General features: G+C 62.6%; 1 protein-coding gene across 1 annotated transcript; it reads left to right on the top strand.

Moving 5' to 3' along the window:
- Window positions 1-398: 398 nt before the first annotated feature.
- ITM2C (integral membrane protein 2C) lies at window positions 399-13,213 on the top strand. The gene is made up of 6 exons (XM_041767648.1): window positions 399-627; window positions 7,841-7,981; window positions 9,677-9,865; window positions 10,867-10,977; window positions 11,556-11,706; window positions 12,036-13,213. The coding sequence occupies exons 1-6, from the start codon at window positions 508-510 to the stop codon at window positions 12,125-12,127; spliced, it is 804 nt and encodes a 267-aa protein (XP_041623582.1). The 5' UTR covers window positions 399-507; the 3' UTR covers window positions 12,128-13,213.
- The last annotated feature ends 414 nt before the right edge of the window (window positions 13,214-13,627 follow it).

Here is a 13,627-nt window from a genome sequence, read left to right as displayed (position 1 = left end):
CGGGGGCGGGAAGGGGGCCCAGGCGCCGCGAGTGCCAAGCCCCTCCTGCGAGGGGGTGGGGCTGACTGGGGGCGGGGCGAAGTGAAGGTGGGCGGGGCGAGCTGGGGGCGGGGCGAAGTGAAGGTGGGCGGGGCTGGCTGGAGGTGGGGCGGGGCTGACTAGGGACGGGGCGAACCGGGGGCGGGGCGAGCTGGGGGCGGGGCGAAGTGACGGAGGGGCGGGGCGAAGTGGAGGTGGGCGGGGCGAGCTGGGGGCGGGGCTGGCTGGAGGCGGGACGGGGCTGACTAGGGAAGGGGCGAACCGGGGGCGGGGCGAGCTGGGGGCGGGGCTGACTAGGGCGGGGCGGGGCGAGCTGGGGGCGGGGCTGGCTGGAGGCGGGGCGGGGCTAGGGAAAGGGACTCGAGCACCAGCCAAACTTCCGGTGCCTGCGGAGCGCGGAGCGGCGGCTGCACACCCCGAGGCTGCCCGGGCCGAGGCTGCAGGGCGGACGCGCGGGCGGCCGCAGCCATGGTGAAGATCAGCTTCCAGCCCGCCGTGGCCGGCATCAAGGCCGACAAGGCCGACAAGGCGGCGGCCGCGGCTGCGGCCCCGGCTCCGGCCGCTGAGATCCTGCTGACGCCGGCTCGGGTAAGAGGGGCTGGGGTGGGGGGTGCTTGGGCTGGGCTTCTTGGGGGCGACGCGCGCCCCGCGGGCCCCGGGAACCGTTCGAGGCGCGTCGGGGGCCCGGGGCCGTGACCGGAGGGACTGGGCGGCTGGAATGGGGCCTCATCCCTTGTGGGAGGGGGCTTGGGGCCGCCGAAAGCAGAGGTCCAAAGAGTGGGAGGGGTCCGGGGCGCTGGTCCCCGGGGGGACGCGCTCGAGGTCTCTTCCGAAACTGGAGGGGCCCCAGGCGGCCGGCCCCAAGACAGCGGACGGGCCGGTAGGAAGAAGTTGGAAGAATGCTGGTGGGGGGTTTGCGTCTGTTTCTAATCAAGGGGGAGGGGCCGAGAGTCGCGCCCCAGCTGGGGGATGGGAGGAGGTTCGGACGGAGGTGGGTCAGGCTCGGTGGGGAACGGCGGGGGGTTCGGGGCCATCGAGTCCGGTGCCAGCGATGGAGGAGGCGCCGGCGACTTCGTCCCAAACGAGGGGCTGGGACTGAGCTGCTGAAAGGCGCACCTGAATTGGTGGACCAGAAAGTGAGGAAATGGAAAGCAACCAGAACCGCCCGGCTGCGCGTCCAGCATTCAGGGTCTGAGGCTCGGGGGTGCAGGGTATGAGGCCCGGCGCCCATCTGGGCCTCCCTGCCCCGCTCTTCCTGCCTCTCCCGGCTCCGGGCAGCTCCCTGCATCCCGCGGGGAGGCCCCCCCGCTGCCCCGGTGCCCTCCCGCATCCCCGAGGCTCTTTGTGGGGGCGGGCCTCCTCGGTGCACCCCGCCCCCTCCGGCGTCCTCCCCCGCCTCCCCCTGCCCTCCGGCCGCGGGGAGAGAAGGCATTTCCGCCAGTGGAAAACTGCCTGAGCTGCGTGGAGTCCGACCCGGAGAGGGCAGGACGCGTGGCGGGGAGGGGAGCGAGAGCTGGTCCAGCCAGGCTGCCCTGTGCTCCGGCAAAGCTGCCCACGTAGCCGTGGTCTCCGGCGGTCTTGGGGTGCCCCCAGCCGTCCCTCGAGGCTGGACTTCCAAAGTCTTTGTCTGCTCCCCTTGCTTCCTATGAGTCTTCCTCAGCGCGGAGGTCCCTCCCCAAGTTTTGTGGCTCAGATTCAACCTTGCCCGGAGTATTAACCAGGGCTGCAGGGGAAGACTTGGGCCTGGGGCCACCAAAGAGGGGACTCTGGAAAGGGGCCTCAGAGGTGGGTGTCACGTCTCTAGCAAAGCCCCTGAGTGAGGAATGCACCGAGGAGCTGCAGGCCAGCTCTCCTGCCCTGGTGTGGTCACTGCATCACCTAGGACCACCTGGGCTTGGGCTAGGTCAGGGGGTGGGGGGTGGGGGTTGCAATGTACCCCCAACCAAAACAGCTCCATCTTCATCCCGTGTTTACATGGACAGGGGGCATTCCATGTTTGAAGACCATGGTCTTTAAAAGTTTGCAAGGGTCTCTTCAAGCTTCCTTCCTCCCTCCACCAAGGAACCAGCCTACTCCCAAGGCCTGCCGCCCTGCTCAGGCCTGGAATTCAGGACCCTGCCTCTGAGGACTATAGGATTCAAGCAGAAGACAGTCGGGGGATGGAATTCAAACTCTTAGAAGGTCCACCAAATTTCACACGAGTGGCACATTCTCCAGCAGCAGCCTGCTGATGGTGTCAGGCCGGATGGCAGATGCCAGCATCACCTTGGCAGTAACTGACATCCAGTTTCTGGCACTGAAACCCAGCCAGCATCCTCTCTTCCCTCTCACCCAGCGTGAAATGGAAATATCAACATCTTCCCCATCTTCCCGGGGCTGTTTGTAATGGCCTTGAGCCTGCTGAGCAGGCCTCCTCTCCCAAACCTCGTTAGTTTGGGCAAGGCCCCTAGCTGTCTTAATTGGCACGGAGGAGCACTGGGGGCCCAGGAGGAGGATTAAAATCCTGGCACCACCTAGGACAGAACTGCATAGCAGTAAATAATCATGGTTCCCCGAGGCCCTGAGGTGATAAACGGAGGGGGCTTTGGATGTTACATGCCGGTTCTGCCAATTGCCTGCTGGAATTGGAGCAGGGAAGAGAGTTCACTGCTCTGAGCCTGTTGTGCCCTCACCTGGCCAAGGGGCACGTTCCTGGTGTCCAGTAACTAGGGCATGGATGGAGCCCCCGTCTCCTGCCTCTGGCAGTGAGCACAGCAGGTTGCCGGGCTCCAGACAGAGTGCCACCATCTATTAGGGCACTGAAGGAGAAGGTGGGTGGGACAGGTAGGCCTACTGGGAGGCCCAGCCTTCTCCGTTATTGAGACAGAGCATCTGAGGTTTGCCCCATGCCCATGGGGATGCAGAGGAAAGCTTATTAGAAGGTTTCTTGTGGCTGAGGGTGACCCAAGAACCCTCCTTGGCTACTGACCTGGACTCAAAAATCAGTTATAAAGCCCTGGAAGGACCTGCTGATGAACAGAGTCCATGAACACCCTCCCCTCGGCGGTGAGCTCCCCTGTGGCTGTTAGATGCAAATGTCCACCTGCGTGCAGGCCCTGAGGGGCCAGGGTAAGGCCTTTGCAGCACCCTCACAGCGGGGCTCCCCCTGCTTCTGAGCAAAAACTCCAACACAAGGAAGATTCTGTCCCCAGACCTGCTGATGGAAGGAAGTGCCTCAGTGGGCCGCGAAGGGATGGGGGCGGGGGCCCAGCTGGGCTTCCAGCTGCCCACCCTCCCCTTGGCGCTGGCCTCGGAGGTACTGAGAAGCCTGCGCTGAAGGCCGACTGGCGGGAAGCCAGCCTGGAAAGTGGGCTGGCCGGGAAGCACCCCCTCCTAGCACGCACCAGCTAGGTCGGTCTTCCCCTTTGGGGGCCTGCGGGCCAGCCGGGGCCTGAGTGGGCACACGCGTGCGCAGCCAGGTGTGGGCCTGCACAGACTGGGCTGGGCTGGGGGCTGCAGACGGCGGGGGTGGGGCTGCCCGGGGCGGGAGACAGGTTCAATACCATCCTCTCAGCGCGGCTCATTTTCTCCTTGGCTTTGCCTTTGATTAATGGCTCCTGCGTCGCCCCCTCCCCCAGCCTGCATACCTGGGGATCAGATTTCACTTTCCGAGTCCCGGCCTCCGGCCCTGGGCGTGGGGGAGCCGGTTGGGGGAGGGTCCCCTACCAGCCGGGAAGGCCGACCTGGCAGGCCCGGGGTGCTCCTGCCCCAGTGCCCCAGTACCCGCTGGCCCTGCCGGCCGGGCTGAAGGACCTTTCTGGAAAGGTAGCCCTGCTCCAGATCGTGCCCCGGTGGCGGGCTGGGGGCTTCGGCCGGCCCATGCCTGGCCTGCCCGGGGCCTTCCCAGAGGGGCTTCGGCTTCTGAACACATCATGATGGCTTTTCTCTTCTGTTTCCCTCTCTTTTCTGTTCACTGGACCTTGCCTGTTTCAAGGCTGTGAGCGGACTCCCAGGGAGGATGAGTTCCCCTTAGGGGAAAAAAACATTTATGGTAAAATCACGGAAGTGCAGCCTGGCTCCCCACTTCCCCCCAAACACACACCCTCTCCCAAGTTCTCTCTCTCCCCCGGGAGGGCTCTTCCAGCAGCCAGCTTTGCTTCTCATCCATGGATGGAGCCTTTGTCCCCCCGGAGTCTCTCATCTTGCCTGCCAGGAAGCCAGTAGATGCAGGGGAGTGGGTGGTGCAGGAGTCCTCAGGGGTCCGTGCTGTTCTTCACCCAGTGGGTGCCCAGGCCTCCAGCCACGTGACGGGACTGGGGTCCCAGGACTCTCAGTCGCCGTTCACCCAGCTGTCTGTACGGGGAACACAGCCCTGTGTGCTGGTGGACGGTGGGCCTCTGCCCGCTGCTCCCACCCCCACTAGGTCTGGCTGGCTGGTGCTCACACACACACACACACACACACACACACACACACACACACACACACACGGGCATTGGTGACCTTGAATCTGATCCGCAGCCTGGGAAAGAAAGATGCTGAGGGGGAATGAAGCCCAGGAGGGCCCGGCGAGCGCCCCTCCCCCACCAGGGCGGCAGCAAGTGCATTTCTGGCTCCCTGCCAGCCTCCGCCCAGCAGCCTGCAATTGTAGTTTAATCTGCTTGCAGTTAATTTGGACATTGTTACCGAGGAACTGTAGCTGGGGGGGGGCCCTCCAGGAGTCATGGGAGTCCGCCCAGCTAATGCTCCAGTTGGCTGGGCTCCCCTTGACCGCCGCGGCCCCGGCTTTGCTAAACCATTTAATGAGCACCGTCGGGGGCCTCGGTGCAGCGGGCAGGGGAGGCCCAGGCCCCTCGTGGTCCCGGCCGGCGGCTCACGCGCCCCACACGAGTGCACAGCGAGGCGCTTTGCTCAGAAAGCCCCGTTGCCTTGGAAACAGTAGGCTGTGTTTTCCTCCTTTCTAAATGGAAGCCCCCCCCAAATGCCTGGCTGCTCCATGGGGGGGGCTGACATTTTCCTGGGTCTCCAGCACAAGTGAAGCAGCGTGGGGGGCTCAGGAAGCGGGCTTCTCCGCGGTCCTGGGTGAGCTGGGCAGCCAGGAACCCCCAGGTTCCCTGTCGTGTGGGGCCCTGTAAGCGATGGCAGCTTCGGGGCAGGATTCAGGGGCCCTCCCTCCAGTGTGGGGCTTGGTGCCTGAAGTGCCTTTTGTCTCAAAGCAGGGACATCTATGGCTCCAGTCTGCCTCCTGGCAAGCTCAGGTCCTGCTTTCCCTTCCAGCCCACTGCTCATGATGCTTCTGGGGTCTGGGCCCTGTAGGCGGGAGGGGTGTCAGTAGTGGTAGGATAGGGAGCTGTGTGTGAGCCCCGGACACGTGAGAGGTGTGTCTGCTGCACAGCTAGAAAAGGTGGGGGGATCCTCGGCCACAGCCACCACAGGTGCCCACACCTGACCCAGCCAAGAGCAGAAAGGCTGCTTTAAAACCATTGGTGCTCCCTGTTTGTGGACTTATTCCTGGAGCCGGAGCAGGCCCTCGGGCTCTCGTGCTTGTGGCCCATTGACTTTGTTTTCTTCTTTTGAAAAGCAGTTCTCACAAGCCTACTTCTCCGGTTTTCCTGAATGCAGGAGCCAAAGCATGGCCAGTGTGCAGCCTCAACAGCTGTCCGGGGCCTTGGCCCTGCAAAGAATAGGTTCAGCGGAGACAGCTCGGCTATTTTTATCTAGCACTTCATCCTGACAAAGGGCTCTCAGGTTCTCCTTCTCCTTTAATCCCTGTGTCTTCACTTCTCAAAAGAGAAGCTGTGGGGGGAGCTTGCAATCCTGTCCTCAAGGGGATCTCTGTCCCTGCTGGAGCCCCTCTCAACCTGGGGTCACCACTCCCCCCACGGCGTATGAGTGTCCCCACCCCACAGGCGGGTTTCACAGCTGGCCGATCCCAGGGCAGCCATCGCACTTTGGGACCCACTCAGGCCTCTGGAGGAGCAGAAAAGCCAGCACCTCATCTCCAGGAGCCCCCGGGTGGCTTGTCCCCTGTGGCAGCACCTGTCCCTGTGGGACCTTGGTTAGGGCACCCCAGGGTGCTGAGCAGATGCCAGCCGGGTGATTGCAGGAGCCCCGCAGCAGGGCTGGGGTGGTGAGAGCCCCAGCAGTCAGCTAGTGAGTTTGGAGCAATGGGTTTGACCTTCCAGCCTGCTGGGTAAGCTCCCTGGAGGACAGCAGACAGGGGTGTTGGGGAGTTGGATGGGCCGGGGTACCTCTGTCCCGTGGTGCAGAGGCTGGGAGCTAACTGGTCTAGGGATGGATGTGCCCAGTGAGGGGGAGGGTCCTCTGGGTGTTTTTGTCCTCTTCCTGGGTGAGTGGGAGAGCCCCAGGCTGGGGGGCATTTGCCCTCTGATGGTGCTCCCCTTGCTCCCTGAGGCCTGGGCCCCATACCCTGTTTTCTCTAAGCCAAGGGGCCTCAGGGACAGGGACCAGAGCACCACACCAGGCCAGCCCCCAGGTTAAAGGGAGTGAGGACACATGGCACAAAGGGGGCTAAGCAGGAGGTGCATGTCACACGTGCAGTTCTTGAGAGGCTTCGGGCTTCCAGGCGGGAGCTCCTTCCCTTCTCCCACCTGCCTCAGCTCCTGGAGGCTGGGGGGTGGGGGGGTGTCTCCGGGATTGGACTCTGACTTCACCCTGACTGTATGTGGACACCATGCAGGAGGGACAGAACGGCAGACAGCAGAGACGGAGACAGGCTTTTGCCACATGTCCCAGGGCAGGTGAGGGAGGACACGCACAATCCTGAGAGATGGCCAAGGTCACGCAGGTTGTTAAGAGCCTGAATCACTAGCTCACGGGCTGGTGCTCCGGGTCAAGCAGGTTCCTAAGATCTGCACACACAGCCCTGCATCCACCGCTCCAGACCCGTGTGCCCTGGAGCAGTTTGCTGTGACTTGGCAGCCCTGCAGCTGCTGTCCGGAGCCCGACTGGCTCCCCAGAGCAGGTTTTCTCCAAGAAGCCTCCCGCTCTGGCCTCCCTGATGGCACCTGTTGCCACCGTAGCCACGTTTCCCTCCTGGCAGAGATGCCCTGGCCTCCAGAAACCTCCAGACTTCAGCCCTGAGGTTCCACTCCTGCCGGCCACCACCTGTGCACCTGTGAGGGGCCGTGGCTGTCCCCCCGCCCAGGCTGAGCGGTGCCCAGGGCTGCCTGGCTGGAGGGGGACAAGCACTGTGCCCCGACCCCCAGACCCCGTGAGCTTCCTGGAGCCTCCGCGTCTCTCAGCCAGTGACCACTCCCTGCCATAGCCTTCCTGGTGGAGCCCAGAAGCTACCTCCTATGGCCCCAGTTCCAGGCCACCGCGTGCACTGTAGCCTGTGGGCGGATCCGAAGCCTTCCCTGGCTTCCCCGTGCCCAGGGCAGCAGCTCCCAGCCTGCCCAGTGCACCTCCAGTTCCTACAGGGTCCTAGGTCTGCTGCAATTACTAAGGCCATGTCTGTGCTTCCCCTGTTCTATATTTAAGAGAATAGACTGTAGTTACGGCCGGTATAATAAAGGGAACTAGTGGGTGAGCCACATGGACCTGCTTGATCCCAGTGGGTCATTCTGTGTGGCTTTGATGCGGGTCTCAGTATATCTTTACCTGGGAGGAAACCGGGGAGGCCCCGGCAAGGCATTCCTTCCAGATAATGCTCCACGTAGCCTCAGCACTGCCGCCCACCCCCCGCCACTTGTCCCAGGGCTCGCCAGCTGCAGGGGGACATCTCACTTTGGGAAAGGGGTGGGAGGCTTCCCAGAGGAGCAGAACCCGCATCAGGCTGACCCGGCACTGCAATCCACAGGAGGAGCGGGCCCCCCCACAGCGCTACAAGAAGGGGGGCTCCGTGGGCGGCGTGTGCTACCTGTCGATGGGCATGGTCGTGCTGCTCATGGGCCTCGTGTTCGCCTCCGTCTACATCTACAGATACTTCTTCCTCGCACAGGTGAGGCCAGGTGGGAGGGGGGGGCCTGGGGCTCAGGGACAGGTAGTGATTAGAGAGGACTTCGGGGAGGCGGCAGGTGTGGCAGCCGGGTGATCTGCCTCCAGGTGGGAGTGAGTGACCAGCCAAGCCCAGAAGACCCGCATCCTCCCTCCCTGGGGCCTCCTTGGACACGAGCCAGCCCACCCAGGCCCTTGCCTGGTGCTGGAGCCCCACCCCCTGACTCCCACAGACCCTGATGGACCGTCCTTACCTCTGGCTTCAGGCACACCTGAGGGCCAACAGGGAACTCCCAGGAGCACAGGCAACAGTGGGGGAGCTGGGATGGGCATCCATGGCCCCTTTCCACAGTGTCACCCTGGAGTGTTGGCCCTAGAAGCTCAGATCCGGCAGAAATTGGAACTCTTGTGACCCTCTCAGAGCCAGACCCTGTGCCCAGGGGTCATGCTTTAGGGACTTCCATTCCTTGGACACGGATGTGGATTACAAAACGAGGTGGCAAGTGGGTTAATGGCCAGAATCCCCACCACCGCCTCCTGCAAGCGGGGGCCTCCACCCGTGATAGCACCCCCGTTATGTGCTCACACAGCCGCCGCTCAGGGCACGAGGCTGGGCCCGAGCTGGTCATGGTCACAGTGACATCATCATCAGTCCAGACCGGGGGGGGGGGGGGGGAGGGTGCCCCCAAAGTAGTTCTGTTAAAGCCCAAAAGAATACCCGTAAGTGCCACAAGCTGGGAATTTCGGAGTGACAAAGCAGCCGAGGCTTGCCAGTCATTTATGACCTGAGTGACCTCCTCCTCGCCTCGAGCAGTGGTTTTTAGCTTCGTTACTTAGTTTTTTCGTGATGGAAATTACTGAAGAGTTTTTGTATTCCGTGTGACTTTCCCCTGGAACCTCAGCTCCCACACAACTGCCGACTTCCCTTTTGTTCGCCCCCCGCCCCCCGCCTTCCCCCTCCATGACCAGCTCCCCGCTTGTTCCTGGTTCTCACCTCCCCAGCCGGTGCTCTCTTGGGGCTCCTCACCCCGCCCCAGTCGCTGGGGGGTGGGGGCACCTCAGAGCAGCCTCTGCGTCTGCCCTGGACAGTATGATTCATGTGTGATGACTCACCCCCCTGGGACAGCGTACACTCCGAGAGAGGGAAATTCTGCCCACGACAGGCCAGTGTCTGCGCGCAGACCTAGAGGAGCCCCTGGAGCAGGACAGGTGGCCACGCTGGTCCTCGTGCTCAGCCGCTTGGCCCCGGTCGTCTCGCTGCCTCCCTGCCCTGGATGATGGGGGGACTCGGCTGGCTGTTCAGATAGGGACACAGTGTTCGTCAGGGTCGCTCACGGGATCCGGGGAAGGTGGTGGGACTCGTGTGAGGCTAGACACGGAGCTGGCTGTAGCGGTGCTTCCAGAATCTTCCCACTGCTGCCTGCCTCTCAGCCGCTCTTCCTGCAGGGCCCAGCCGGCTCGATCTGGGCTCCTGTGCTTGCCCCCGAGAGCCACGGAGGCTGTCCTCCTAGGACCTGGTGCGTCCGGCTCGCCCTCCCTGGGCCCCCACATTTCTCAGTTTCTCCATCTGTGAAATGGGTCTCATGGTCCCAACCTGCCTGCTTGCCGGGGCCTTGGGGTCGTGGCACGGTGGGGTGGGCAGGGTGGCTGTGCCCAGGGCACCACGTGACCAGTCTGTCTCTCTCCCCACGTTGCTCAGCTGGCCCGAGACAACTTCTTCCACTGTGGGGTTCTCTACGAGGACTCCCTGTCCTCCCAGGCCCGCACTCGGATGGAGCTGGAGGAGGACGTGAAGATCTACCTCGAAGAGAACTACGAGCGCATCAATGTGCCCGTGCCCCAGTTTGGCGGCGGTGACCCTGCAGACATCATCCATGACTTCCAGCGGGTGAGGCCGGCCGGGGCTGGGGCAGGAGCGGTGGAAGGGTGTCCTGACGGCCCAGAGCCCCTCTTCCAGCAAGGGTCACGAGAAAGGAGAACAGGAACCAAAGGAGAATGAATGCCACTGCCCCTAGTCCCTCCTTTGAGCATGTGCTGTGCGATGGCAAGTATGTGTAGGGGACGTCCACGAGCTAGGCTCGTCAGGATTTTACACACATTGCTGTTGTTACATCGGTAGTGTTTACCGCCCAATGTGACCTAGCCGTGGTGGATTTTCTCCTGCGCCCCCGACAGCTTGCAGACACTGGCCGTCATGGGCAAGGCCAGTGTGCCTTGTAATTGGGTATTTTGTGTTGACATTTTACTGAGGTGTGGCACACTTACCACCAAGGGCACGAAGTGCATGGCTTAGTGGATTTTCCCAGAGGCCCACATGTGACACCATCCAGGCCAAGTGTTGGAATCTTGCCAGCATTCCAGAAGGTTCCCCTGTGTGCCCCTGCCCCCCCTGCAGCCAGTCCCCCCCCTACCCAGATGTAACTATCCTTTGCACTTCTTTTTTTTTTTTTTTTTTAATATTTCATTTATGTACTAGAGAGAGCATGAGTGGGGACAGGTAGAGGGAGAGGGAGGAGCAGACTCCCTACTGAACAGGGAGCCCGACATGGGGCTTGATCCCAGGACCTCGGGATCATGGCCTGAGCCAAAGGCAGACACCTCACTGACTGAGCCACCCAGACACCCCATCCTTCTCACTTCTCTCACCAGTGACAGTTTTGAGGCCAGAGAAACACAGGATTCCCTGGCTGTGTGTCCCCCATGCTTGCTTCCCAGAGCTTCCTAGGGGTCCTCCTGCCGAGGGTCCAGGTCGTCCCCAGGTTTATAGGAATCAGGGGTGCATCATGCTGGCACAGTAGGGCTCAGCCCTCTGCTGGCTGGACACATCCCCAGCCCCCCAGGGCCAGGCCCTTGCCTGCAGAGCCTGACACAGCCCCCCCTCCTGCTCAGGGGCTCACTGCCTACCATGACATCTCCCTGGACAAGTGCTATGTGATCGAGCTCAACACCACCATCGTGCTGCCCCCTCGAAACTTCTGGGAGCTCCTCATGAATGTGAAGGTGAGCAGAGGCCCTCGTGGCACCTTGCTGCGCTCCCCCGTGGAGGCCAGGCCTGCGGCAAGGAGGTTCCTGCAGTGGGGGTCGGGGGTGGGGGACAGGTGCCCAGGGGTGTTGCTGTCAGCTGGGCCCAGCGCCCCAGATTGGTACCCCTCCTCCATCTTCCTTCTCCCACACCCAGAGTCAACGCCTCCTTTTCTTCTCCCTGCCACACTTCTGCCTTCCTCTCTCATGAAGAGCCCCAAGACCAGCTTCCTTGGCCCCTCAGGCCATGCCCTACGAGCAGCACTCCCCCTTGGGGTGGGAGGCCAGGCTCCCACACGCAGTACTGTGGGTGCAAGCACTTGGCACAACCAGAAAACGCCTGGGGGCGTCCAGAGGGCAAGCCACAGGGCCTCTGGGTGAGGGGGGCCCAGGAGAGTGTGGACAGGCATTTCAGGTGTGTGTAGCGGGGGGGTACTCTGAGTGGGCAGGATGGCAACAAGGGGGGTGGGCGGTGCGGACAGGTGGAGTCTGGGGCAGGAGAGCCCCCCACTCCCACCCCGGGTACTGACCCAGCGCTGCGGCTGCTCCCTTCGCAGAGAGGGACCTACCTCCCGCAGACGTACATCATCCAGGAGGAGATGGTGGTGACCGAGCACGTCAGCGACAAAGAGGCCCTGGGCTCCTTCATCTACCACCTGTGCAGTGGGAAGGACACGTACCGGCTGCGGCGCCGGGCTACCCGGAGGCGTGAGTGGCCGGCCCCTCCCGTCCAGGGCCCCTGCCCCGAGCCCTAAGCCACGGCCATCCCCCAGCAGCAGCCCCGGTAACTCCGCGTGCCCCGTGCGCCAGCCCTGGTGCCCACGCTAAGAGCGTGTAAGTTATCCTCGTCCGCATTCTCGCTGCCCCTCGAAAGATGAGGAAGTGAGGGACAGAGAGGTTAAGTGACCCCCCTGAGGCCACACAGCAGGGACGGTGGCCGGGTGAGTCTGGGCGGCCTCTGGGCCAGGTGGCCTCCGCGACCCCGCCAGCCCTGGGCCAGGGCCCAGTCCTCACTGACATTCTCCCTTCCCTCCCAGGGATCAACAAGCGAGGAGCGAAGAGCTGCAACGCCATCCGCCACTTCGAGAACACCTTCGTGGTGGAGACGCTCATCTGCGGGGTGGTGTGAGGGCCTCCCCCTCCAGGCCTCGCCCCTGCCCTCTTCCTTTTTTCTCTTCTGGCCGCTCCGGCCCTCCTCCTTCCCCTCGCTTCGCTTGTACTTTGGACACCTTTCCCTAGATGTGACGTGTCTCCTGGTTCCTTTCCGGCCCTGCCCGCCTCCCTGTACCAGAGCCGTGACCTCTCGAGGCCCCACCTCCGCCCAGCTCCCGGGGCCGGGGGAGCAGGGGGGCACCCAGGGTGGAGTCGGTGACCGCCACCCTGAAGTCAGGCTGTCCGGGGGCCGCCCACAGCTGCGATGGCAGCCTGGGAGAAGGGCTAGATAGAGGGGCCGGGCTCGGGGGTGGGGGGTCCCGGGAAGGGGACAGGGAGGGATGTGGTGCGAGGTTCAGAAATGTCTGCACAGTTGGTGAAGTCCTAAAAGGCTTGTTCCTTGGACGGTCCCACATCCGGATTCCCAGATCCGGGCTGAGGATTGGGGGAATGTGCCCGGGGATGGGCCCACCCAGAGCACAAGGGCAGGTGGGTGTCCTGGGGCTCCCCTGGACTCCTGTGAGTGCCTTGAGCCCACCAGCGGGAGCCTGGAGTGAGGGCAGGGGATGAGTCTGTCAAGCACAATCGTTCTCCGAGTGGAACCAAAGAGGGGAGGAGCCAGGGCCGGGTCCTGGCCCCCCGGGAGCACAAGGACAGGGTCCCGCGGCCCTGGCCACAGGTACAGGATGGGAGCGCTGAGCAGAGACGAGGGGTGGGCTCGTTGCCTTCTCCGAGCTTGGAGCTGTTTTGGAAGATAATGTGGGGGGAAGGGAGAGCCACCTGGTACTTGTACACCCTGCCTCCCCCTCGTTCTGAAATTCCGTCCCCCTCGGCTTTGGGGGAATGCAGCCTTTTTTTCCTTTTCCTTCTCACTTTTGCATGTTTTTACTGATCATTCGATATGCTAACCGTTCTCAGCCCTGAGCCTGGAAGAGGAGGTTTCGACACCTCCTGTCAGACTTAGGTGCTCTCTGGAGATGAAACTCTTAAATGCTTTGTTATTTTCTCAATTAGATCCCTTTTCAGAAGTGTCGGTAGAACAATAAAAATCTTTGACTTCTGACTTGGATTTGGGAGTGGCGGGGCAGGGTGGGCGCCCCGTGCTGCAGGCTGGCCGTGCAAGTGCCTGGGGGAAGGGGCGCAGGTGCCTGGGGGAAGGCTGGGAGGGTCCCTCACCTCCCTGAGCCAGGGAGATGGCATTTTACAGGAAGGAGGAAGAAAGGGATTGGAGACCAGAAGCAACTGGCCCAAGGTCACGCTGCTTGCAAGTGTCCATAAACCACCCCATTTAGTTCCACACGGAAGATGACATCACTATTGCTTGTCCTTAAGCACAAGGACGGTGGAGTGTTCTCCACGATTTTGGGGCAATTAGTAACCATCCCGGTGGATCTGAGCTGAGGTTGGCGTGAGTCACAGGGTCGCATTCAGCAGAGAAGGAGGCGGTGGGAGAGCCAGCCCAGAGCCTTGGCCGGGT

The sequence above is a fragment of the Vulpes lagopus genome, chromosome 8 (genome assembly GCF_018345385.1).
Source record: "Vulpes lagopus strain Blue_001 chromosome 8, ASM1834538v1, whole genome shotgun sequence".
NCBI lineage: Eukaryota > Metazoa > Chordata > Mammalia > Carnivora > Canidae > Vulpes > Vulpes lagopus.
The sequence above is the reverse complement of the archived record's forward strand: the minus strand, read 5'-3'. Positions and strand labels throughout refer to the sequence as shown.